Source organism: Lates calcarifer, linkage group LG4, assembly GCF_001640805.2.
Source record: "Lates calcarifer isolate ASB-BC8 linkage group LG4, TLL_Latcal_v3, whole genome shotgun sequence".
In the NCBI taxonomy this organism is placed as follows: domain Eukaryota; kingdom Metazoa; phylum Chordata; class Actinopteri; family Centropomidae; genus Lates; species Lates calcarifer.
The window spans coordinates 7,267,951-7,294,236 of record NC_066836.1 but is presented as its reverse complement, the minus strand read 5'-3'; the positions used below and the strand labels follow the sequence as shown (position 1 = coordinate 7,294,236).

General features: G+C 41.5%; 1 protein-coding gene across 14 annotated transcripts in view; it reads right to left on the bottom strand.

Annotated features, from left to right (window-relative positions):
• LOC108884197 (receptor-type tyrosine-protein phosphatase F) overlaps positions 1-26,286 on the bottom strand; it is a 159,076-nt gene that overhangs the window by 54,682 nt on the left and 78,108 nt on the right. For 7 of the 14 annotated variants that reach the window (XM_051069903.1, XM_018677922.2, XM_051069909.1 and 4 more), the window contains 7 exons: positions 16,695-16,883; positions 14,842-14,859; positions 12,207-12,317; positions 4,934-5,203; positions 3,444-4,025; positions 2,971-3,104; positions 2,220-2,364 (listed from right to left, as the gene is read on the bottom strand). In XM_051069903.1, the coding sequence (XP_050925860.1) occupies positions 2,220-2,364; positions 2,971-3,104; positions 3,444-4,025; positions 4,934-5,203; positions 12,207-12,317; positions 14,842-14,859; positions 16,695-16,883 (1,449 nt within the window). The remainder of the gene's footprint in view (positions 1-2,219; positions 2,365-2,970; positions 3,105-3,443; positions 4,026-4,933; positions 5,204-12,206; positions 12,318-14,841; positions 14,860-16,694; positions 16,884-26,286) is intronic. The other 7 variants (XM_051069904.1, XM_051069914.1, XM_051069907.1 and 4 more) reach the window with 1 other exon arrangement.

The window sequence follows — 26,286 nt, the reverse complement described above, 5'->3', positions numbered from 1 at the left end:
ATAAACTGAACAGCATTCATAAATTCCATGCATCTAACACAATCACAAACTTATTCAACTCTACAAAAAAGGGGCTCTTCAAAAGAGAATAAAATGAGAAACCAAGGAGAAAAAAATTCAAGGCAAGGTGTTCTTACAAAGCATGCCCATGAAATTTCTTTTTTAATAAGCAGAGCAATGAACAGTGAGCTCAAATGTGAATCCAATAAACTAATGCCAGAACATGAAACTCTACCTTTTCAAAAACATTAAGGCTTAACAAAAGAGAAGTGTGTCTCATCAGGTGGTCTGTGATCCACAAGAGAGTGGACAGAAAACTACAAAGACCTGACATCACCACATGTATTAAAAAAAGGTGACAGACTAAATCAAAACAATGCTGATGATTTGCAGAATAGACTGTGAAATTGAGGTCCTGATGAAAAATCTGCTAGATCAAAGTCAAATTGGATGAGGGGAGGACAACACCACAGGAAATACATACACCTCGGAGGCAAAAATGAGCAAGACAAACAGTGGGATTAAATACAGATAAAATTATCAATGAAGAAGATAAGGTACCTCCATCTGCCTCTCCTTTCACCATATACTGTACATTTAAGGTATGTGCACAGACAAAAGAGAGAGTTTCTCAACTAATCATAATTAAAATAAAGACCTGTTTCACAGCTGTCTTTAACATTAACAGTGTACATAAAAATACTAACAGCATTGATATACAATTGCTTATAGGTCCTGTCCAGTGTTTCCTCTTGTTTTATTGTAAAAGATCTACTAATCAATTTAGAGTTATAGGTTTCCACCCTGCATTCACATTTTTGGTGTCTGAGACCTTTTGTTTCAAATCTGATCATGAATTGATACCATTGTTACTTATATTTTCTATATTATACAAGAAGCTTTCCCTCTTTTGTTGCTTTTACTGTCAAGTCCTTATCTGAGTAGTAGAGTTGTATATAACAAACAAATATGAGTACAGCTCAGTCATGTTCATTGCTCTGCATTTCAATTAAATTATTCTAAACACTGAAATGCAGCACTAGAAAATGTCACTCTCTCCCACCGTCTGTTTGCCTCAGAACCATCCTGAGGCTGCTGCTTATTTCATGCACACCATCATCCCACTGTTGCATGAAATCCAAATTCTGCTCTCCAAATTCTGTGCCCTTGTGTCTACTGCTGACAGGAGGCACAAGGACACAGACTCATCACCAGTTGTGATCTCTATTGACAGTTATATAACTCTGGGGTTGTCAGAGGTGTTAGCTCTTCAATGATTTTGTCTGTGCCAAAATTTTTGAAAAAGACATATTGATACCCTCTCTCCAGTCTCTCCTATTCTAATGGTGCAGACACAGTGATCATTTTACTGACAGAAATTTTACTGTGGAATATTACTGTTTATCTGATTCAATTTTGGAATTTCTTTGGCACACTTGAATAGTTGTCTATTTACAGTAGCATGTACCAATATATTTCCTGTATTTTAGAAACACTTTTCTAGACTACTCACTTAAGTGTCCATTGTCCAAGTAAAACACAGTGTGCACCAACACTAATAAGTGCACTGTGAGGTACCTCTTTCTACCCCCACAAGTCAGTATCACAGAGTTTACGAAACCATATGGTACAAAAGGTACAATTATTCCTTTTATTTTTAACAAAGTGTAGCTCTGTGCAGAATGTGTGCAAGGCGAAAATATACTGCACATACGCCCCTTGGGTGAGGTGCCACAAGCATGGTGCCACCGCAGCAAAAACATCAGCAGTCAGCTGGCAGAGAGTGACATTTTGAGTGCTGGCACTGTAAAAGCACATAATGATATGAGGCAAAATAACACAGCACAGCTCACAAAATGTGGGAACAAGACACATTAAACGTACCTTTGACACTGAACACAGGGCCTGCCCTCAGATAGACGGACAGGAGGGTTAGTGTTGGTGACAGAGGGGAGGTGGTGGAAGCGTGAGGTTGGCAGGGATGGCTGCACTGTCAGCATTTTATGTTGTGCTGAAATTGACTTGACATTCAAGTTGCCCACGCTCTCTGTTTTAAACCCTATGAATGTCAACTTTGTCCTGCTCTGAAAATAATGACCTAAACCTGTGTCAGCTGGTTGTGGATGACTGTTACCCTACAAAATCACTGGTTAGTGGACAACGAGGAGATAAGACAGACAGGAGAGAGACAGCGCAAGAGAAAAAAAAGGTGGACTTACTGGACTGGGCGGTACGGGCCTCGATGGGCTGCGTGTAAACGCCTAAACCCATCTCAGAGCGGGCTGCCAGCGAGAAGTAATACAAGGTATCAGGCTTTAAACCGTCCACAGCATAGGAGCCTGCTGGGTTGAAGGTCACGTGTATCTGGAGGAGGCAGAGTTAGTCAGAAACATGCCTATGAATTACAATCAAAAACAGTCCTGTCAAGTTTCTCTGCATCTTGAGTTGTAAGGGATAATGTTGTGTTGCTTTAATATGGAGACATAAATCTTCAACTGAAATCCTCAAGTGTAAATGGCTCTCTGTCCTTCCTACAAGCATGCAGGGTAGAGAATACTGCCAAATTTGAGGGGGTCTTATTCCAAAAACTAGTGGTCCAGCAGAGTTGAATGAGGGGCCACAACAGTGAGAGATAGAACTGAACAACTGTGCTGTCTGTTACCACAGTAAATCTTTCTCATCAGCTAGGGAGTTGACTGCAGTACTACAATAACATTGCTTCAGCCGAGTCTTCCCATTCAGAGAAATTGCATCATAAAGAGCAAGATTCATTTGTCTGCAGTCCCACAGTAAAATATGAGACCAACGCAAATGAGATAGATGGATAGATAGATAGATAGATAGACAGACAGACACATACAGATAGTTAGACGGATGGATAGATAGATAAATAGACAGACAAACAAAGATGGTATGTGGTTGAGAAAACCAGGTCATGAAGTAGTTATAACTTCATGTTGTTATTCTAACCTTGTTGTCTGAGCCAGCCTCCCAGTACTGCAGCTCATACTTTGTGATGGGGCCCTGCACAGGCCACAGCCATGTTAGCATGATGCGGGTGTCCAGCTCGGATTCTGCTTCAAAGCTGGACGGCTGGGCAGGGACTGGGTACAGAGAAGCAAGAGAACAGAGGTTGAAGAATAAAAAGAACAGAGTACATTACTAAAGCTAAATATTCTCCAGTGTGTCAGCAGTAATAACCACTGAAACTGACTGTACAGGAAGGCTTGTGGAAAAGAGAAACTAATGCGCACAAAGCTTTCTCAGCCCTTACCCCTGATGTAATACAGGACATTGAGTTGATTATACATCGAAGCGTTTACTTTGTCTAATGGTATCTGTAAGCATATTTAGGTGTATGGGCAAAATAAACAATTTGTACATCTATACATTGACACACATAAATGAACACACATAGCCACACATAACGGTTGGCTGCTCACCTCCCTGCTGGGTTTTCACTTGCAGGATGTCAGAAGGTGGCCCGTCACCTACAGAGGTGAAGCCCAGCACCCTGAGGCTGTATGTGATATCTGGAGTCAGGCCCGAGATGGTAGTCAGACTGCTGTCATCTGTGTTGTGTTTCTGCCAGGCGCTGAGTGGAGCCGTCAGGTCCGAGCTGTAGTAGACCCGGTAGCCCCTGATTTGCCCATTGGGTTCCTCGGGCGGTTCCCACTGGACCAGCATGGTGCTGGCACTCAGCATGCGTGCCTGGACGTGCAGAGGTGGTGAGGAGGGGGCCTGTTCTCCAGTGCGCGTCTCCACGGGGTCGCTGGGCGGCCCGCGGCCAATGTTGTTGACAGCCATGACACGGAACTCATACTCAGAGTATGGGCTAAGTCCACCGATGCTGTAACGGGTGGTTGCCACACCTTCCACTTCCTGGAAGCCATTGTCTGAGGACTTGGCTCTGTATTGGATCATGTAGTAGGACACGGGTTCTGGGTTCCCAGAGTCCCATGTGAGAGTCACACTGGTGGCTGTGGTCTCAGTCACAATGAGAGAGGTTGGGGGCTTTGGCAAGGCTGAGGAGTGAGAGGCAGGGTATTTAGCTATGATACCAGGAATTGACCTTTAGAACTTGCGGGTAATTTGAGAAAAATTGGACGCCTGACGCATCTGAAACCATAATTCTCAAAATGCAGACACAATACTGCTTAACTAAAAAAAACATGACTCCATAATTCTCTATTCTGTAACTCATAGCACTGAAATGATTGTTTCATAAGCTAATCCTTATAGTACTGTCAGCAGTCATTATCCCCAAATGAATAGAAAAGCTAGACTGAAATCCCAATTTTGTGTTTTATAACAGGCCCGGCCATTACTGGCGATACAAAAAATTTGCAAGAGTGGTTCCCGTTGTGACTGAACAACAAACACAAACAAAACAGAGGGTCTTCATTGCGGATTCCTTGAAGAAAAGGGGGTCTGTACTGCTGTGGTCCCTCTAAATGACTGTGACATTCTGTGTATCGATCAGTTGAGTGAAAAGTGGGATCAATACATACAACAACTGATAAGAAAAGCTGCAATGGGTAGACAGCACAGTCACATACACACAGGTGGGTAGAGCCACATTAACACAAACACTTGGATATACAAAAAAAGGACTCAACAGACATGCAGACAGACACACATACAACCCCTGACATCAATGCTCATTGACAGAGCCTGAAAACAGGCAGGTCTTTACTTTTTACCACTCAGTATCAACAAAAACCACAGGCCACAGCACAGGGCATTGATGATTATGTACAAGAAGTTTTAGAGGCCATTTGAAAGTGGTTCAGTCTTTTTTTTATAACCTTTCATTATCTGGATTTGAATCTGTAGATGACTCAAATCAACAGCAGAGTTTGCATCGTTACAGCAACAACCTCACAGGTTGATAGAGTAACAAGTCTGAACAGGTCTGAATAACAGCTCTCACCTTTGACAGTAACCTGAGCCGTGGCTTCAATCATGCCCAGAGAGGAGATGGCCACACAGGTGTAGTTGGCTGACTCACGGATGTTGGTGACCTCCAGCACATTGCGTCCCATCGGCATCTCCTCTTCCTTGGTCAGCTCTACCAGGCCCATCGTCCACTTGACATAGGGCATCGGAGAGCCCACTGCCACGCATGTCAGGTTGATGCTGCCACCTGGCATCACCTCTTGGTTGGTGGGTGGAATGGAAAATCTGGGTGGGACTCTTCGCACTAAAGAAATGAAGAGGAGGAAAAAGGAGTTAATAGGTAGTATGTGTAAGGTAAATATGATGTTTTCTGTGATTTCATGAATGGTCTTGCACCATAACACCACAAGGCTAAAAGCTAACTCAGAAAAGCTAACAGAATGGAGAGCTGATTGCTTTTGTCCGAGTGTGCAGGCGAGCACAATGGGAATAATAGGACTGTCACAAAATGGCTCTGGAAATTCACAAGAAAACTTTGAGGAGGTGTTTTATCCACTTGCCTACAAAAGGGAATATAATCAAAAAATAGCCCAGTTTTGCTGGAGACTGTGTCTGGCCCTCTTTTGTCAGAGTGTCAAATGGTGGCGAGAGTTGCATCATTGAGGGACCCTGTGGAAATGGCATTGTTTGATTTCTCCTCCTGCTCCCTCTCTCTGGCTCCTTCTGCTCAGCCAGTCTTTCTCACTCTCTCACTCACTCTCTCTCTTTGTGCAGTTCTGATATGCAGATAGGCTGACATTAAAAAGGGGTTCCCATGGAGACAAGAAGGGCCCATTGACGTCGCCAGGGACAAGGCAAACACCGATGCAGAGGCTCCATGCAATACTGAAAAGCTGGCCCAGAATAAATAGGCAGCCAGCCATTTACATATGACTTGTTTTCTATCTAAATAAAGATACACAAGAAATGTTTGCCATATTTACACACTTTAGATCTTTTTCTGGTAACTTCTGGCAACCACAACAAACTTATCTGCTTGACATGGTAAAGAAATCCTTACTTGACACTGCTACGTGAACATCCATCAGTGTCAGAGCTGTTAAATTTCTGACATGCTGAGCATAACCATAGTATGCTCCGAATGTAAGAAGCAGGAGCTCTCACTTCCTTAACCTTGATTATGGAGAAAGTGAGGCCAAGCCAAACATTAAGCTCCCAAGTGGGGACCCATTATTGCTATCCCACTACTGCCAGTTGTATGTATTCAAAACATTACAGCATGAAAACTATCCCTGCAGAATTTCTGCTGCTTGTTTCCCCTAATGCACTACAACATCTCCATGTCTCTCTGGAAAAAAAAGCCCTTGACTGTAATTGCTCTTTTGCACCGGTCTCCATGAAAATGGATTTTCAAATGTGAGTCTCCCTCCACCTTCCCTTACCCCCACCCTTCACCCCTCCCTCCCCGATCTAATTTGAACCGGAACGTCATTACAGCCATGCTTGTTATTCCCCTCATTATGTGGTGAAATGGAAAAACACAAAAGCACCTTTTGAGATTCCAGTCAGGAAAAGGCTGGTTCTCTGGACTGCACTATAATAGGGGGGACCTGGTTCACACTCATCTGAATTTTCCCAAAATAATTGAGAAGCTGTATATAGACCTGCTGCTGATTTTTTAATAGATATAATCATGCAGGCTTAAACTACTTGACTCATAAAAATATTAATATCCAAGGGCTGAGCCACAAAACAAACTGAATGATACATGTTTTAGAATTAGGTCTTTGAGTTTGTTTTACATTATTTCCAAGATAAATCAAAACTTCACAGGTTTTTTTTATAAAACCTCTGACCTTTTCAGAGGGCTAGAGGCAAACCAAAAAGTCAGTGTAATACTGTAAACAGTAAAGAGGTCAGCAAAAGTCTAGGATAGAGTGACAATGATCTAATATTAATACTAATTACAATGTTAAGTTTATAAAATGACTTAATGAACAAGGAGGTTTATTAGGTTTATTAAGTAGCAAATTATGTTGAAGGTTTCATGCAGGAAAAAGTAACATACATAAACAGTCTGAAAAGATTAACAGATGATCAGACATGACATCTGCTTTCTGAAGTTCACAGACATATGGCTGATTTTTTACATGCAAAGACTGGACAAGCCAACTAGTGTTACCAGCCTGGGAACAGGACAGGGATGACATTCTCAGGGAAAGCATGCACAGGAGCTGAGGAAAGATATGGGATGGGTTCATAAGCCTGTGTACACTGGGGGAAGAAGATAAAGGGGGAACTTGGTCCAGTTTTCTCATATAAATGAGTAAACATCTGATTTCCAGTGTGACTAATGCACGACAGATGAGTTAGTAAAAAGCCACATGTGTCTTCTCACACAACTGCACCATCGCAAAGTGCAGCTATTTTTCACAACATATGCTTATGAAGAAGTGAAACTTGGGAGAAGTGGGCCTAATGCAAGACCATTACACTCAAATCATCTGTAATTCTTTCATGATTCCATAGACTAAACAGTGCTAAGAGCAGTCAGTCAATGGGGCCTGTGTATATTGAACACTTAATGTTGTGAATAATTCATGGCATGCGGTTAAGTTTGGAGAGGTGCTGTGGAACAAAATGACTAGAGGGCAGGTAATTGTTATCGATTCCCCCGAAGCCTCTCTCCTGTTGAGAGCAGCTTGGAGAGACGGGCTCCAGGACTCTATCAAAACCACAAAATAAGCCCTGTCTCCACTCTGCCTGCCTGCTTGCTGGATACCTATAAATTTAACTGCCTTGACAAAGTGCCCAAGGATAGAAGAACCTGTTCAGTGAATCAATATCTGAGCAAACTGGCACAGAGTCAGCAGGCTCCCAGGCTTCCTGGCAGCAGCACTGGGCTACCATGATGGCTGATCATCCCCCTGTCAGCACACTGCCAGCTCATTCTTAAATATTCTATAGGTCAGCTTTTTGCGTGGCAGTGTTTTGCAGATGGTACAAGGGAAGGAATAATTTCCAAAACATTACTTCTCGAGGACAATGTCAATGTCATTATTCATTAACTCTAAAGCAGAGACTCAGTCTGTAAACACATGGATCAAGGCCCGAAAGTCATAAAATCAATTACTTGTATAAATTTGTTAATGACTAGTTGTTATACAGTAACTTAAAGAAAATTAGATGTGAAAAGTGTTTACATTTCTTGAAAAGTCCTTCAGCACCACATAATAAACTTTCTGTCCTCCTGGACCTCCTCCTGCAATATCACATGGAGATGGGAGGATGTCTTCTCATTAGACAAACATGCGCCTATCACATCCTTCAGTCTCTGGGTGGAGGATGCTCATAGCAGTAAAACAGCCATAATCCCCTGAGAACGGCTTTGTCAGTTCTGATACCCATGTCCCTCAGTGGGGGAGCAGGGGTGTTGCTGCCTAAATACCTAACAAATCCAGTTGCCACCTGAATACCGGAGTAATCCATAACACACCTCTGATGGGTGGATGGAAAACCTGAGGGTGAAAGGAGCTATAGTTTTTGGTGGATGTGGTTGACAGTGACACTATGGGTGCGGTCGGGAGGAATACACAGCAACATAACACAACAGAGATTTAATAATGACTTAAGCAAGCAGCACAGGGACTCCTTGTGTGTTTTGGCAAGGCTAATCGAAACACGGTTTTAGGGGAGTGGCATTGTAAAGCATGCAAGAACTATTCAGGGACTCATGCAAACAAGTAGACAAAACGACACATTTACACTACGGAGGATTAGGGAGAGCTATTATTAATATTTTTGTTTTTCAGGGCAGGGATAACAGTGTTTTCATTGGAGAGGATGGGAGGGATGGTTGACCTCACCTAAAAATCTGCATCAAATTGAAGGGAAGGGATTAAAAGTGAAAATGACCAACCTTCACGCTGATCTGTTTGTGGATGAAGTGATTTGATGGAGGTGAGCAATGGAATGAAAAGACACAAAGTGGAGAGGAAGACAACACAGTGAAACAGAACAGTGTTTTCATAGACCCAGTGGAGGTTAGTGACATGGTACAGATAAGCGAAGTAATGTAGCAGGGAGGGAATCTCACTTTCAATAGTGATTCATTAGTGTCTAATTTGTCTAAATTCAAAATATCGAATAGGATATATATCTAATTTAAAAACTCAAATAAATGGGGAGTGAAACTTTTTAAGACTTATCTGACCATTTCAAACTTTTGTCTGACATCGCACTTACTTTAAAATGACTGTGCAGTTAATTGTGCTACCTGATGATTTATCTTTACCAATGATATCACATCTCTGATCTGAATACCTATATGGATTATTCAGAGATCACATGACAAGTAAAATTTTCCTACCACTTAAGCTCCAGATATTGGACTTTTTATGTTTCATGCAACCTATGCATGAAGATTTTATTATAATTTTATTTCCTCTTTAAAATGACTATTTCATCCCATCAAGGGCACTTGTTGATGTAGGAGACACTATATGTGCCCTGGTACCTAATCTTTTCCTTCATAAAGCTGACCTGAATTCATCACTTTGCAAGTTTCCCTCCCTGACACCCAGACACACAGATGAAAAATAAAATGAAGATATTTTGGTAAAAGAAAAGCCCAGCTGCAGCACTTTATCCTCAGTGACATATTGACATGTCACATGGATATATGAGGGAGTGCCAGCAGACAGAAGCTGACATCCCTCCTCCGTTGTGGGATAAGCGTTTGACAAATGAGAGCTCATGCACAATCACAGGATGCTTGTGATTCTGCCCACGTTGATGGAGTCCTGCTTCGGAGGGGGGTCACCGAAAGTGACCCACAGCAAACAAGGCACACCCGCACCTGCACACCTACAAGCACGCACACACTCTTAATGGATGAGAAGTGGAAGGACATAAAAAGATACGCGGACAGGAGGGAGGAAAACAATCCATGAGCAGACCCCCCCCACCCCCGCCCCCCCGCCTTCAGTCTCGCCCTCCCCTCCCACACAGAAATATGAGGACATCACTCTGGTGGCTCTAAAATGTCAAGACAAAGGTGGTGACGGTAGTACTGACAGCATGTTTGTGCACCTGCAAACTAGAATTGGATCAGGTAGTGGCAATGAATGGAAAAAAACAAAAACACATTTGTAAACACAAAACACCAACCTGTAACAAGCAAGTCTGACAGGGGTGTGTGTGTGTGTGTGTGTGTGTGTGTGTGTGTGTGTGTGTGTGTGTGTGTGTGTGGGCGGGTGTTACAAGGGTGTTGATAGAGAATAATACCGCAATTCTTTCTCCCATGGTAATCTTTTCATATGTCACCTTCAAGTAGTGGTAACTATTGAATTGACATTTCAAGGCTACAAATTATTGTTCTACTCAGGGAGGATGAAATTTCATTTAATCAAGCAATAGATTCTTATAGCATCCTCAAAAATGAGAACAGAATATTGAAACGCAGTTAATCTCAGCATTAAATTGCAATATCTTGTACACCAAAAGGTATTAAAAATTGTAACATTATTGTATTTATTTGTTCATAGCTCAAGCATCATTTTAATACTGTTCTAGAAATTTGGAACCAACCAAATTTTTACAGCCTGCTGCTACACATCAACACTGTAAAACTTAACAGTTGTCCAATGACCCGTTTGCTCCCAAAGCTTGTTATGTTTACAGGTTCGAGCAGACGTTGTAAGCCCCTAAATCTTCCCTCTGGTGTCTTCGAATAAAAGAAAAACATAAAACAACAGGAAGGGAAGAAAGGTACGTCAAAGGCCACTTGTCTTGAGTCCCTCATGTTTTAAACCCAATCAAGCAACCCAGTGATAACACAGCCCCAGGTCTTGTCTTCTCATTCCTGCAGTGGTAACAAAGACGGAGTGAAAACATGGCTTGAGCCTTTGTTCTCCATTCCAGACGAGCACACTTTTAAAAGGTTACGGTTGGTTTGATTTCTATCTCTCTACTGGTGTGGTGAGGCTGGCGGAAAAGTTGGCGTTGGGGCCAACGGGTTGACAGCTACCTGGGTGGTGTTACAGACTAGCTGGGCCTGGGGGCCCTGCTGGCGCCACGCCACACAACTACTGTAATTACCTCTGAGGGGAAAAAAAGGCCACGTCTGCACCTGTGACAGGCATGCCCTGATTAATAGACGAGACTTACATCCCCTCCTCGCCTTTGCTGTTTGGCTGACTACCTCCCCCTGTCAAGATTTAAGATCTAAACCTTCTGGAGCCCTATGTGTTTAATCTGTAAATTTGATTCTGCTCTGGTCCTTGAAGATGATTTTACCTCAGGTTCCTCTGATCCAGGAGGAGGCTGTCTGCTGCAAAAACATTTTTCTTGGATACTTTCCTATAAGGAAAAAACTGATCCTAAATACTAATAAAGCATATCTTAGTGAGAAGGAAATTTGTATAAAAAATAGCTCTCTTGATTCAAATTTATTTAGATCAACGAAAAAAGAGATGGCGAAATCACTGATCTATAAAATAGCCTTTATGGTGCACTACTGTGTATGCTTTTAACAAAATTATGAAGCGATAGCCAACATGTCTCTTTCTTACCCTGACACTTTCACTACCTCCTCTCCCCTCCACCCACACTAACAACTGGAGCAGCTATTCTGTTTCATGTACATCAGACATGGTGGTGATATCCGCAGGGGCTGACCTAGACCACTCTCTCCCCTATACCAGCTTTTTCCAGGATGGGTACAATGCTGCCTTTGCCCTGCATTAGTCTGCTCACGGAGACACCACAACAAAAACAAACCCTGAAACTCCAGGCCCCTCCATGTCTTTAGGAGCTCTGGGTTGTGCGGGGGGGAAATAATGGAGCCTTTCGATACAGTCAAAATAAAAAAGAAAGGAGGTCTGGCATGGCTCTCAGTGCCAGCAGAGGAAACGGTTTCAATGCAGCTGTTTTCACAGAGGCTGCACCTGGTCGAATTTGCAGCCAAACAGGAGGTTGAGGTTAGTACATTGGTGAGGGAGGAATGGCATAGACAGGATAATGGTGAGAGAATTGGGTGAAGGAGAGACAAAGAGAGTGAAAAAGTGGTATAAATGTGGTCAATTAAAGGCCCTGCAAGTGTTTTCACTTATCCTGGCTGATTAGAACTCTGCTCAGGTTAAAGGTGGAGATAGAGAGATTCATGGTCACTGGTGAGTGAAACACATTTAGAACAGACAACAGACAAGAAATGTGAAAGGGTTTCATGGTTGCTTGTGGTTTACAAATGCTTGGTACAACAGAAATGATGGATTAATTCAAATATTGAAAGAGATGTTTGACTTTACCTCGTACGTAGAGATTGGCAGGAGCAGAGTAACGGGTCCCAGCACTGTTCATGGCAACACATTCATATTTTCCCTGGTCGGATTCCTCGCTGTTCTCAATTTGTAGAGCTCCTGCATAGAGGATTAACAAATTTAGCTGTCTTGACAGTTGTGGAATATAAGATGTAACTTGGCATGAAACCACAGCACGGATATCTGTACAGTGACTCGCTAGAGAGCCTGTAGTCAACTAGTCTAACCCAGTTCATGCGTAATTAAGTGTCTCAGACATGGACGCAGTTTTGTCAAGAAAATGCTTACGGCAACACAAGCATTTAGCTGATTTGGCAAGTTTAAAGAAACTGCTAACAGAATATTTGCCTAGTCGTGTTAAGCAGAAAAAAAGACCATGACTGAAGGTCAATAAATCAACTGAACAACATGTCACCACCATCACAGTCTGATTAGGCTTTCTGTGTATGGCTATAATTGACAAACCAAAGTGTTTATGTCATGCAGGGTTATCTAGCTCAGCCAGACGTTAGGACCCAGCTAAGCTATACTGCAACTATACTGCACAACAAATGCAGAAGAATTCATGTAAGATCTAAAGAGGCAATCACACTGCTGCAGCTTAATGTCAACAACTGAGCAAACTGTGTTTAAGAGTTTTACAAAGAGACTTTATTTAGACCCTCAGGGGGAATGCTACTCTGATGAAGTACATTGAGTTTTGAGCTAAAAATAATGTTTTCAGAGATCCTTAGTGATGACATAAGATGAAAATGTGACCATATTTAAGTATAGGGTAAATGTTAATATATCTTATGACTAAACAATTCTTCTCAGTCAATATTTGCTTGACGGCCTGAGATACTGCTCCAAATTACTGCCAGTGCAGGTATCTTTTCTCCAACCTTTGTTGAGTGTGCATTGCTCAGTGAGGCCATTATTGTGTTCTTTTATCACCAACTGTTTGACCATGTCTCACCGAAGCCCTCAAGGGAGATGCTCCTCTGCCAGATGGCTTAGATTAGTATTCACAATCCCAAGTAGCTGTAGTCATCAGACAGAAGGCTAACATGTTGTTTCTAACAAAGCATGAAAGCCCAGGAGACCTGTCTCTGTGTGGTCATTTTGACACTCCTTGTCCATAACCATCACCTAATCATTGCTACTGAATTGCAAATGGCAGACGGATGAAGCAAGTTATAATCTGGCAAATTGAAATGAGACCGACAACGGCAAACTTACCTGCATCCCATGATTTAAAAAATACATCTTTAAAAACAAAACTATTTCTCTCAGCAGTAAATATACATGTCACAAGTGAGTGATAACAGTTATCATGTCTCCAAAACAGCATGGTACTAGCACGAAAGGCAGCCAGCCACCATGCAGTTTCAAAATGACAAAAATACTCAGTATAAGATGATGTCAGGATACATTTTTTTCCACATCATGCAGTATGAGATGAATGCAACAAACAGGTTCACCACCAACCATAGCGGACTCGGATCAAGACGAGACCAAAAAAGAGGAGCGAAACAGGGCGGGGCAGTGACATGTGATAATTCCACCTCAGATCTCATGACAACACATCCCTCCAAGGTGTTTGCATCTGCTTGCTGAGCTCATCGCTGTCTGATTCAGCACTGACATGCACCTGCATACTAATGTTGGTGTCACCAATCTGTCAATCTGCCCGCACTCCCATGGGAGAAAACAGTGTGAGTACTACAGGAATGTAGAAGGTTACTGCTATGACAGTTGTCAGAGCTGCAGCACTAAACTCCTTCAATTACTTCCAAATACTTGAACACTGATGGATCCTCCACAAGGTCATTTCAGTGTTTTACAGAGGGACACAGAGGCTGCCATAAAGCTACCTTAACTCTTAAACAGTTAAACATCTAATTGAATATGAGCTGTATTAGGCGCCATTGACGCACAAACATTGAGACAGACAGCTGCTATTTCCAAATGAATTCAGCTTGCCCCAGACATCCACTATTTACCTCACTGTTGTTGAACGGAAATCATGCTTTTACTCGAGGGAAAATCTTATGATTTCCATAAAAAGGGGTTGAAGCTTCCACCTTAACAATCTCAACCAGGCATCCTGTTCCCATGCTGGGGGGCAGTGCTGCTTATGCTGTATGCAAATGTGGCTATTTCAATTTACATTGAGGCTGCGTAGAGGAGGCAGGTAGATCCTCTTGTGGCGATGGTGGCCTTTAGTTTAAAATGCAGCTCCTTGCCCCTTTTTTTGCGGAAAAGCTAGAGGAGAGGCTGTAGCTGAAAGATGTTTGTTTGAATGTGTGTGTGTTTTTGCTCATAAATGAGGTTCATTTCTAACAGTACAGGAGGAGCCTTGAGAAGCTCATTTACAAGATAACACCTTGGACATTTTCAGTCTCCTGACATCAGGGTTGGTGATCATTTGTTTGTTAAGGAGCATACAGCAGACAGAACATGATCAGACGGAACATGTTAGGAAGAGACGAAAGGGGGAAGTGGAAGAGGGTGAGTTGGCTCTAACAACGTGAATGAACCCGGTGATGTGGTGTTTGGGGGGGATGCAGGGGTCTGATGTGGATGTGAGGGAATGGTGTTGATGTGATAATTTCCAACACACTTTATTTATCATCCTTACCTCTAATTGGTGTACCACCTAGGTGGGAGTAATTTCGATGCAAACAGGGTTGAGAGATTAGTTAGTAAGCCACTTACAACAGTGGGAGAGAAAAAACATGGCTTCTGACAGGCCAAAGATAAAAAAAAAAACCTGATACGGTGGAGAAGCCACTTAAATGCAATGTGACAAAGTTCAGCGTACTTAATCAATGCTACGAAGCAAGTATAAATTCTGGACTGCACATGCTGTCTGTAAATGACCAAAAACAACACAGAAGGATCCCATCTGCATGGTAAACATTTTGAAATATAATGCTGCTACTTTTGTATTTACAGACAACAGCTACAACCACATTTATCCTTACTTCACAGCAGCATTAAAATGCAATTTAAGCATTTTTTTAAATTAAGCTTTCCAAGTTAAGATCACCCCCACTCTTTGTACAGACTGCATTTATGCAGACAGCAGTTAGTGAAATGGGCAAGAGAAATGAATGAAAGTCATACACAGTAAATAGAGTGATGCACAGCAAAACGTATTCAGGTCAGAGGTATTAAATTGAAAAGAAGTTAGTATCTCTACAGAGTGAATGATTTGGATGGTGTGAAAAGATAGACCAAATGTGTCTGTGTGCTCGCTGAAAATCCAGCAAAGTATGATGCAATAAGAAGAACCGGGTCTGGCTTCTCTGTTCAACTGTGGCAGGAAATGAATGTGCTTTTTCCTGCCATCGCAAAAATTGGCCTAATTTCAGGTCATATGCAGTAATGTAAATCCTGATATGGCAGCAGGTGTCAAGAGCAGGGTGCTGGATAAAAAAGAATTGTTAGTCTGAGGGCATTACATATCAGCACATTTTCAGGCACTCTGACTATGTGTGAGGAAGAAAACTAATTAAAAGTTTGTTCCTAGAAGTGAAAAAAAACTGTTTAATGCACAATTTTATCCCTGCAATAAAAACATTATCAAACAATTAAGTAGTTGTGTTAGTATCTAATTTGTGATAAATCTGTATTTAATTTGGGTTGTACTTTGGGTTGTAGTAGAGCCACAGTTTAATATTGCAAGAATGTGGACAGTCTGAGTGAACATGCTCCACTGACCCCTATTCAGCTTCCACTGGGCAGCTTTAGTGCCAGGCTTTTTCTGGAGTAGCTCTCATCTTTAATCTTTGGGGCCTCAGACCTGCAGCCTGGCCTGACACTCTCTAAGTGAGGTAGATTTAGTAAGGAGTGACAAGACTGAACCTGGTCAAAAGCCACTAATCTTTCCACCTTACACCTTTTTCATCTGATCCAGGTCAGGCAAGCACTGTTTATTTATCAAGTGGACTGATACTGTGAACAAAGAGTACCTCATTGATTTTTTATTTTTTTCCAAGGTTGAATCCAAGCTAATACATCATTGGCTGGCCTCATTGTGACCCAGCTGCATGTTTAAGAGAGGATTAAGGATTATTTAATATGGTGAAAAATTCTCTTTCTGCACTTTGCAAGGTCGCAAGCTCATGTATCACTGTCAAACATTGCAGAAACACAGGAGCAACTTCATTCCAACTTCTGTGTTACTTTATAAGTGAGTGCAGCTGTTGTGTGGAATAAAATCCTGTAAGAACTGAGCCACCTAATAAAGGTGACAGTGACAAGCTGAATAAAACTTTCATGTCCTTTGTGATGAAAGAGAATACATGAAGTCATATATGACAACAAAGGCCTTTTAAGTTTTCACATCATCCTCATGTCTAACATGACTCATGTCTGTTGGCATTTAATGTCATCTTTTACTCTGCAACTTGCCTTTGCTATAATTTACATATTCCATATGTCATGTAGAGTAACAAAGAAATTAGATCATATCAAATCAAATTGTACCTGAGCGAAGCTGTTTGATGCGTCCGTTGCTGCTGCTGATGTCCACAGGAAGCATGTCCTTGAACCAGGAGATCTCTGGGTCTGGGTTTCCGCTGGCAGCACACAGCATGGTGGCAGTTCTGGTCCTTTCAACCACCTTCAGCTGGGGACCCATGTCGATAGTGGGGAATCCATGGGGGATCTGGTTCTCTGAGAATTTGCAAAAGGTAAATTTTTAGTACAGACACAGACATAGAGCAATAGAAAAATAAACAAGAAGAGGAAAAAAGGTGTTTACAAAAAGATTCTGACAGAATAGGCTCTCAATTGCTGTGAGAGGTGTTGAGTGCATCAAAGCTGTTGAGCTGGCAAGGACAGAGAAGAGGATGAAAGAGAGCAAATACATTTCAGGTGCTACAGGCCAAATAGCAATCAGAACGCACACACACACAAAAAAAAAAATTAGTGTAAGAGCAGAAGATATTACTGGGAAATGGCAGAACTGATGCTGATTTGGATTTCAAATTTGGTTGAAAAAAAATCCTCTCTCTGATTGATTATCATAGCAGGCTTATTACCCAGCACGGGGAGTCTCAGGTTTAGACAGAGGAAGGATAGTTGCAATCTGCCTTTGGGCACCCATGCATAAATGAGCCGCCTTAGGCTTAGCGAGCTAAACAAACCTATTTGAATAATCCAACTCATCATAATCAATGTAATGGCATATCCATGACAACACATTAAGTATAATCCTTAAAGCAGAATTTGGGATTCTGAGGTGAGAGGTTGTTGTTCTCACAAATATATACTGATATCAGATATCATGTCATAAGATTATCAAAATATGGATATGGATAATATATAGTCCTAGTACATCTCAGGCTCAGCTTTGGCATATGGGATTTCAATAGTCGTGAAAGTAAACACCCATCCATTAGCTATACTGCTTATCCTCTTGAGGGTCGCAGGGGGTCTGGAGCTAATCCCAGCTGACATGAGGCGAGAGGCAGGGTACACCCTGGACAGACTGGTTGTCTATCACAGGGCTGACATATACAAACTACCATTCACATTCACTCCTACAGGCAATTTAGAGTCATTAGTTAACCTAACCTGTGGGAGGAAACCGGAGTACCCGGAGGAAACCCACGCTGGCACAGGGAGAACATGTAAACATCACCCAGTAAAGCCTCAGGTGAAGCAGGGTTCGAACTTGTGAGGTGACAGCGCTAACCACTGCATCACTGTGCTGCCTTGAAAGTAAAAACCTACTAAGCTACATTTTTCCTGGCTTGAAAATGACAGACTATCACCTCTCAACACCTGTCTCACTCTGTAATGACAAGTTGTGTCACTGTGTACCACAAGTCAGATGTTTTCGACCTCACAAAACGTGAGGAAACACCTCAACAAGTATCTCAGAGTGTTATGTTATGATCCTTAAAATGGTTTTGTAATCCACATTTAGTCTCTTAAATTAAAAATAAAGTTGCATTTGTCACAAAAACTGTCACTGACATAGCCTAACTGTGCTGCTGAACCAAAATCCAAGTCCCAGACCTCAGGCTCAGCTCAGGCTCATATTAAATACTAATTTAACCTTTGGACAACCTTAGCAAAGAGGTAACATGATGGCCCTTGCAAAGTCTAATTATCAGTTTGCTCTGAAACATGTAATCTTTATCTTTTTCCTCAGATGTGGATGTGTCCTTGGTGTGCTGATGAAAGTGCTGATGATTATAACTCCTGCCGTTGGTTCAATATGAAAAGATCCCGAACTGTAGGTTAACAATGAGCAAAGGTCTCAGAGGATGAACAGCATCAATACATGATAGAGATTTGACTGTTTAGGAAAGTTAGGCAAATCTAGAACGAGATAACAATGTCAGAAATAAAACTGACCGGCCTCTAGAAATTAACCAATCATTACTTAAAAATTAAGATGTATTCAAGAGGATTTATGTCAAGATAGGTGAGGAGGACAATAAGACAGGAACTTTCCCTAAGTTGTCCTGGAGCAAGGTATTAAATATTCAAGTACCCCACAGGAGTGGTCATCCATACAAGACTGTGATTGGAAATGTATGCATTCATGGGTTTAATAAATAAATAAATAAATATCATTCTCTGCAAACTTCTCCGATAAATTAAGGTAAAAACGCTGTTCACTTAACACTGATTCGTTTGAGAAAAAACGAGCACCCTCTTTTGATTCTCTATTGTGAGCACTGCTACAAGGCCATCTCACATCGACCATTAGCTATAAGAAGTTATAACTACATACAGTATATTGCTCTCTTGCTTGAAGGATTGCCTTAAGTCTAAGTTTTTGCTTATAAAAAACCTACCAAATGCTACTTAAAAATCTACTACTGACTCTAACTGACTACATTTACGCCATGTAAAGCATTATTGGTGTGTGTTTTGTGTTTTTTTTTTTACTTTCATAAGCAGACATCTATATCATGATAATAATAAGATAATAATCCTTTATTATCTTAATAATCCACAGTGGGGAAATTTACATATGTTTTGATTTCGATATAATTGGCTGTGAGATTCCATCAGCAATGAGGCTGCCTAACTCACAATGGATTCTAAGGGATCACTTGCCATGTCTAAGTCAAATATCCACAAGCAAACATATATGGCTGGAGCATGAGTACAAGTATCAGTGTTGTCTCTTTCCTCTGATCTCCAGTAGAGCAGTTGTTGATCCCTTCACCCTTGTCTTTGGCCTGCAGCCCGGATTGTCTCATATTCAAATGTAGTTGACAGATCTCTGCATGGCTTCTTATCTTTGTGGCGAGGCTTACTTCCTGTCTAACGATGTAGGATTCGTTTTTCAGACATCCCAACCGAAATCAGGATACCTCTACAAAAGAGGCAACTACAGCACAATGAAATAATACTGTACAATCTGTCATTGTATGAATAATGGTAACAGTAGTGCCCTGTGTTCCTTTGTGGTTTGCTCTCTCTAACCTTCAAAGAGAAAGAGAAGGGAAAAGGTAGAGAGAGACAGAGATGGAGAAAGGAATAAAGGATGAAAGAGAAAAGTACCTGGTAGATTCAGGCCAGACAGTAATTTTCTGAATGAGGGTTTATTTACAAGATATGTTTTAAAAATGGAGAGTTTAGTGCCCAGAAATTAACAAAATAATACATTCCTCTGCTGTTATAAGGTGAAATGTGGGGAAACCACTGAATTTTACCAAACCTAGAGGGAGCTGAACTCCAGTCTCACCTACTTATAATTCACTTAGAATATATTCATAATGGCCACAGATCGCCTGACAGGCGGTCCCTTTGTGGCTGCTGACAAGGATCCAATTTTCTCATGTATGCACTCGCAGGGGTGGGAGGCATAGTTGGCATGGGTTCAAGTTGTTGTGTTCAGGGACAGTAAGCTGTGTTTGGGGACCTTGGTGCAGAGTTAAATTAGGTGCTATGTTTGTCTATGCAGTGATGTAGCAGCACCGTCCTATGCTGGGATATTATCTGGATTTTGGCAAAAATGGCACTTCCAAAAATGCCTTCATGCTGTATATTTAATCAATTAATATTAATAAAACTGTCCGTTTTATAGCCCAGAAGTAGTCTTTATACAAAATTAGAAAGTTTAACAGCCTTATCTTTGCACAACATGTGTCGGTCTATGCCAGTCAAATGACGAAGTAGTGTAAGCAGGTGTAAATCAACTGAATATGAATCCATTGGTAAACACTGATTAACATTTCTATAGATTTAATAAGCTGTAACCTTGTACTATATGGTAGAAACCAATCGATTGAGAGAGGCAAGACACTGACCTGTCAATCACACCTAGCCAGTTACCTCAGGGATTGTACAGAGGAGGACTGAGAAGTCTGTCATACCATATTTTAAGATGAATATCTGAAGATTTGACCTGTTTCTTTTAGAATATACATACAGCAACCTCTTGCCTTACTGGGGGGGAAATGTATGCAGCAGTGTTTTGTGGAACTGAAACTGAAATATCAGCATAGGATATTTCCCACCAAACCCTCTTGTGTTGGCGCCTATAGAATATTTATGATTTAAGATTATTGGCAAATGTTCCTGAGCTGTGAAAAATGCAAGCCATTGGTAAAACAGGGTGAAAGACCCCAAAGGAGTTATTACACGAGTCAGCGGCTCTGTCATATCAGGAAGCACAAACAGGGAATAATTTAAAAGGCAAACAGCTGCTGCACAGCTTATACATGAATCTATCCCCTACTGCTGCTTAATGTTTCTACTGCAGGTTACAGTTGGTGGACATTTATTTCACAGTATGTCTGATTAGTAGAAAGATTGGTGTACCAAGGCTTCACTTGGTGTGTCAAGTCTAACAACAAAATTGTTGAATGGAATACTGGGCAGGCTGCATATACAGCCAGCGTTACACATATGTAGGAGGCAGAGCGCTGCTCGTCTTTAATGTTATTTCCACAGTCTGTACAGATGGAGAGTGGGGGGTGGGGGCAGGAAATATCAAAGGTTAGTTTCTCTCGAGATAGCACAACCAGGGAAAATACAGAAAATATGTTCTATATCTTAAGCTAATAAAATGGACTCCATTGGTATGGATATAGGAAAAAAACATGGTACTATTCAAATGGTACTATTTAAACAAAATAAACAAAACCTCAGGCTGCATGTTCAAAAATGTATATTAAAAGCAAAGATAATAAATGTCCATAACGTAAAGAATTGAGCTGGACCTAAAAAGTTCTATCTGTTAGGAGACCTGTACAGCTGAAAATACGGTTTTATGTTTGAATAAGCTACCTGGACTCTCAAGGGTTAGGCAAAAGACAAGATGATGATTGAGTCTTTGACATGCAGGCCACTCATACCTTCAAGCATCTTGCCTAAGCCTAGGTTTGCACAATCACTGTGATTCGACTCACATTGAAATCATGTTCTTTGTACTCATACAATGTCAAATTGTATGATTTTAAAATAGCCGTGAAAGAATATAAATAATTAAACTGACTAACCTTGCACCATGAAGAACTGTGTAACATCTGGAAATCTCTTGTAAAGGCTAAACAGTTAATCATTAGAATTTGGTTTGATTATTAACATAATGCTCACTATAAAAAGGTGAAATTTTTAGTTGCAAAACCATGCATCCCTCATCCAGCATTGCTTTCTAAAGTTGTCCTTGGCTTTTGGTAAAAAAAAAAAAAATAATAATAATAATTGAAAGTTCTGTCTATGCACTTATCGAAGATCTTGTCGAGCTATTGTGTAAGATTTGAGCCTTGTCTGTCTAGATTCCTACTACTCCCAGCTCCTGCGGCTGGCCTTGTCTGCCAACTTGTCATCCCAGGAAGACAAAGACATGCCTTTGTTCAGTCCTCTTTAATTTGAAGGGAAAAGAAAAAGGATGGGGAAATTTGGAGAGAATCCAATGAAGTAGTGCAGGCGATGCAGGTTGATGTTTGTCAAGATAGAGGGCATTTTTAATAAAAAGGCCCTCTTGTGCTGGGGTGTAATTCATCAAAAAAAGCTGCACTCCTCTGTCTAGTCTGGGCAGGAATATACGAATAAGGCAAAAATACTGCGATAATGTCACGTAGGTGCTGCATTACTAAGATGAACAGTGGTACGGGGGGAAAAACAACAACTAAGAATAAATAAATAAAAAAATACAAACGTCTTGTGTGACATGTAAGGAGCTTATTGTTTTCTACCTCTCAAACTAACTATTGAACTGGTGATTTATGTGTATGTATACAGACTAAACAATCCTGAAATTATGCATGGTTCATGCAAGCCATTTTACCACATCTGATCTAATATAGTGTAGTAAACGTCTAATAGTGAGGAGTCCGAATCTGTCTTTAATGGGACTTTGAGTTGTTTTTAAAGTGCTTCTGTGATACAGTTGTTGCAACAAAAAGTAGTAGAAACGCCCTGGATTTGCAAATGAATAAGTCCAGAGGCAGGGCCAGAAACACGTCTGAGGTAAAGCTAGGTACACATGAACTGGTTCCTCCATGATTTGAAAAGTAAATAGGACCATTGTTCTCTCAACAGCCGTTTATCACGCACAGAGTCATACTGGAATATGAGCAGCTTAGCAAATGAACTTGTTTACAGAGGTTATAGCAGTACGGTAGAAAAAGAGAGGGCAGAGGGGTAAAGCTTAATGTGGTTTTCTGATTGTACTACTAAATTAGGATAGCAGTGGGGGCTTTAGCTATACACAAAAGGCATGGGGAACATTTTTTGCAACATCATTTGTAAAGAGAAAAGCCAGTCGTAATGTGATAATTAGTGAAATTAAGAAAACATGATACATTGTGTCAATGAGGTGTGCTTGTGCTGTAACAGCCACAGGCAGGTGAGGTAAGATTTAGATGAGAGAAGAGAGAGAGAAAAAAAAGTGAAAAGGAGAGGGGAAGGGAGGAGAAGAGGAGGGGGCAGGGGAGGGGTGCATGCCAACCTCCTGCCAGCTCCAATTACCAGTGTGAGTGGAGCGTGGCAGCTAGGGCGATGGGTCTAATCAGAGCCCTGCTGAAAGAGACCCGTCCCTGTCCTCCTGTCCCACTGGGAGGCTGCTGGAGCTCAATCCCACACTAACGTCAGCCAGCGTTTTTCCCTCAACCCAAACATACTCATCTCAATGGGGGAAAACACTCTAGACGCCCCATCCCCTTCATAACAGGGGAGCCCTGACATAGTGCCACAAGATACAACACTTCTGCATAAAAAAATGCCTCATTTCCATTTCAGTGTGCTCTGGTATCTCCTTCCTTCTTAAACTCTCAAGTGCATAAAGTGGTGAATGACATGTTCTGCCATGAATGTTTCAAGTGAGGGGTTTCACCGGAGAGAGGCCCCCTTCATAGAGAACCTACAATCATGAAACATACAGAGGACACATATGTCTAGGAATATTCATGAAAAAAACATTGCTTCAACATCAACCAGAGGTGTGTGCATGCTTGTAAGCTGCCCACAGCATCTCGCTTCATTCTGTATCAATAGTTAATCAAATTTAGCATCAACGTGTGCCATCAAAAATTAAGGTGATACAGTGAGCCTCTCTTAAGTTATTTAGCTTATACATCTGAGCTGATCTCATTTCAAGCAAGAAATAAAAGGCCTTCTGATCTCCACATGTGCCTGTTGCCAAGTGATGGATGACAACAATTAAAGGTGATGTTTCCTTTGATAGCGCGAACCAAAGGACCACAGTGGCAGCAACACAGCCACTTGCCTCATGAAATATTACTGCTCTAAAATCTACCCTTTTAAACATACATCAGTGTACTGTCTTTATAGGTTAAAAAAAAGGTTTATGCGTGTCTAGAGAATATGTAGGCCATTTTGGCATTTCCTGTGTGTGAGAAGTACAACAGTTAACTTCTAACTGATGACTAAACGTATAAAGGAGAAATCTGTGTTCTTCAATTTGTTTGGCATGATAACTACAGAGATTACAGTCTCAGTGTTTCTTATGTTTAACTGATAAACCCTCTTAATTATTTACCTTTCTGCTGGTCCAACCTGTGAGGGAAACTAAATATAGAGCAATAAGTGCTGCCTGTGTCTCAACTGGTCTTGGGTCAATCTGGCACTGAAAAGCAGACGAGCTGTCTGCGGAAACAAAGCTCACTGGCCCACGGCTATTTCTGGCCAAGAACATCGTCAAGCCAGACATTTGCATCTGCCTGAGACACGGAAGAGTGTGAGAACTGTCGGCAGCAGCAGGAGGTGCAAACAGAAAGCCAAAGCTAACATGAGTTCAACTGAAAGAGCTCCATGAATAGTTGGATTGTTGATGATGTGTAAAATATTCAGCAAGTTCACTTAGAAAATGTTAACTGTAAAGGTAATGGTTATCCATGAACAAATCTTGACATAACAGTGTGTCCATTTACAGTAATAAATATGTAATTATAGCTGCTGCTTATTAACATTTCCTGTGGTTCAGTATGTGCATGTGTTTGATAAGTATCATAGTACTTTCAGGCATTTCTTTCTGAAATACTGTGACATTCAGACAGCGACTAATGGGCCCCACAGAAAGGCAGACAGACCCGAATGGTATTCATGTAACTGCCTCGGCACTTTTGACTTGCAAATCATCGCAGAGTTAAGTTTTCTCACATGTTCTGCCATGAAGGGCATGTGAGCAAGACCCTCTTGCTCTTCAGAGAAATAGTAGTTGGCAGAACTCCCACTGCAGAGGTCTCCTCAGCAGGGATGACACGGCACACCCCAACATCAAAGACTCTGCAAGGAGGCCATTGATGTAATACTGTTGTAATGACATGAAAATGGTGAGAATCTCTGTGGAAAAGGATGGGGAGAATGAAAAACAAAGACAATAAGACGCAAAAAAAATGTAATCTTTTCATAAATGGACCTGAGTCGGAGTATGAGCAGTGACGTAGCTGACAATTATGCAACAGCTTTTTTTATCATCAAGCAGATAAATCTATTCACTACAGTTAGGATTACGCAGCAGGGAAATGAATGCAAATGTACAATGTGCTTTTGAAACGTGCATTAAAATACGTCTTGTCAAGTCTGTTGTCTCTGGCACGCTATCTCTTAGACCAGGTGTTATGGCAGTTGCTATGGAGATAGGAGTGCATCAAACAAACAGTCCCCAGGATATATGAACTGCACGCACAGACGCACCTGCACGCAACGGACCATCACAAAAACACAGTCATAACAAAAACACTGCTAATGTGGCTGTTAATACGCCGAGTCCTACATACTAGTGGTCACATCATTGCGCTGTTATTCTGGTGTTTATCCAAGTGTACTTGGAGTAAAAGACTGTAATGCATGCCATGACCTTTGAAATAATACACTTTTTTGTCTGGCTGAGCAGAACATTTGGCCTTACTTCCTTCGCCTACAGGCAGATAATCAATAACAGTCATCTAATCCCCCCCCCAATTCCTTCCTTTCCTTCCTTCCCTCGCTCTCTTTTTATCATCTCCCTCTCTCCACTTTCCTATTTATCTCTACTTCTCCCTCTTTCTCCTATCTGATATCATACTTCCACCGTCGTCAGTATGATCTACGGCCCTGCCAGATGCCCCGCGCCTGTTATTTATGCTGCGGCGCACCGGTTAGTACATAACTGTGGCCTCCGACCCATTACTGCAACCCAAGGGTGGTCTTCTGAATTCACATGGTTATGCTGACCGAGTCACCTTGTGGGACAAGCACTGCTGCACAGAATCACATCCTCCATTAACTACGCTATACGAGTAGCACAGCTGTAGGCTTTCATTTTGAGATTACAGCTCTACTTCTTGCCTTGTGGTCCTACTAACAGGGAGTTTGATTGAAGACCCTTGAGATTATGGTATTACGGAGTACACGGTTTGTGGTTTACTACTCATTTTAATGTAACTGCCTCTAAGATGGAAAAAACCTCAGGGCTCATGGTAAATTTCTGTGGTAATGCAATGTGGCTAATAAGACAGGTTATTCCTCCAGGTGCCTTGGAAAAAAAGAACAAGGACAGAACCAAAAATCAGGAAGCGTGACGATTAATGAAATGGGTCTACAAAAGGAAGCAGCGCGGCGGTTTGCAAATAAATGAATTAATTGATCCTCTCCACAACTC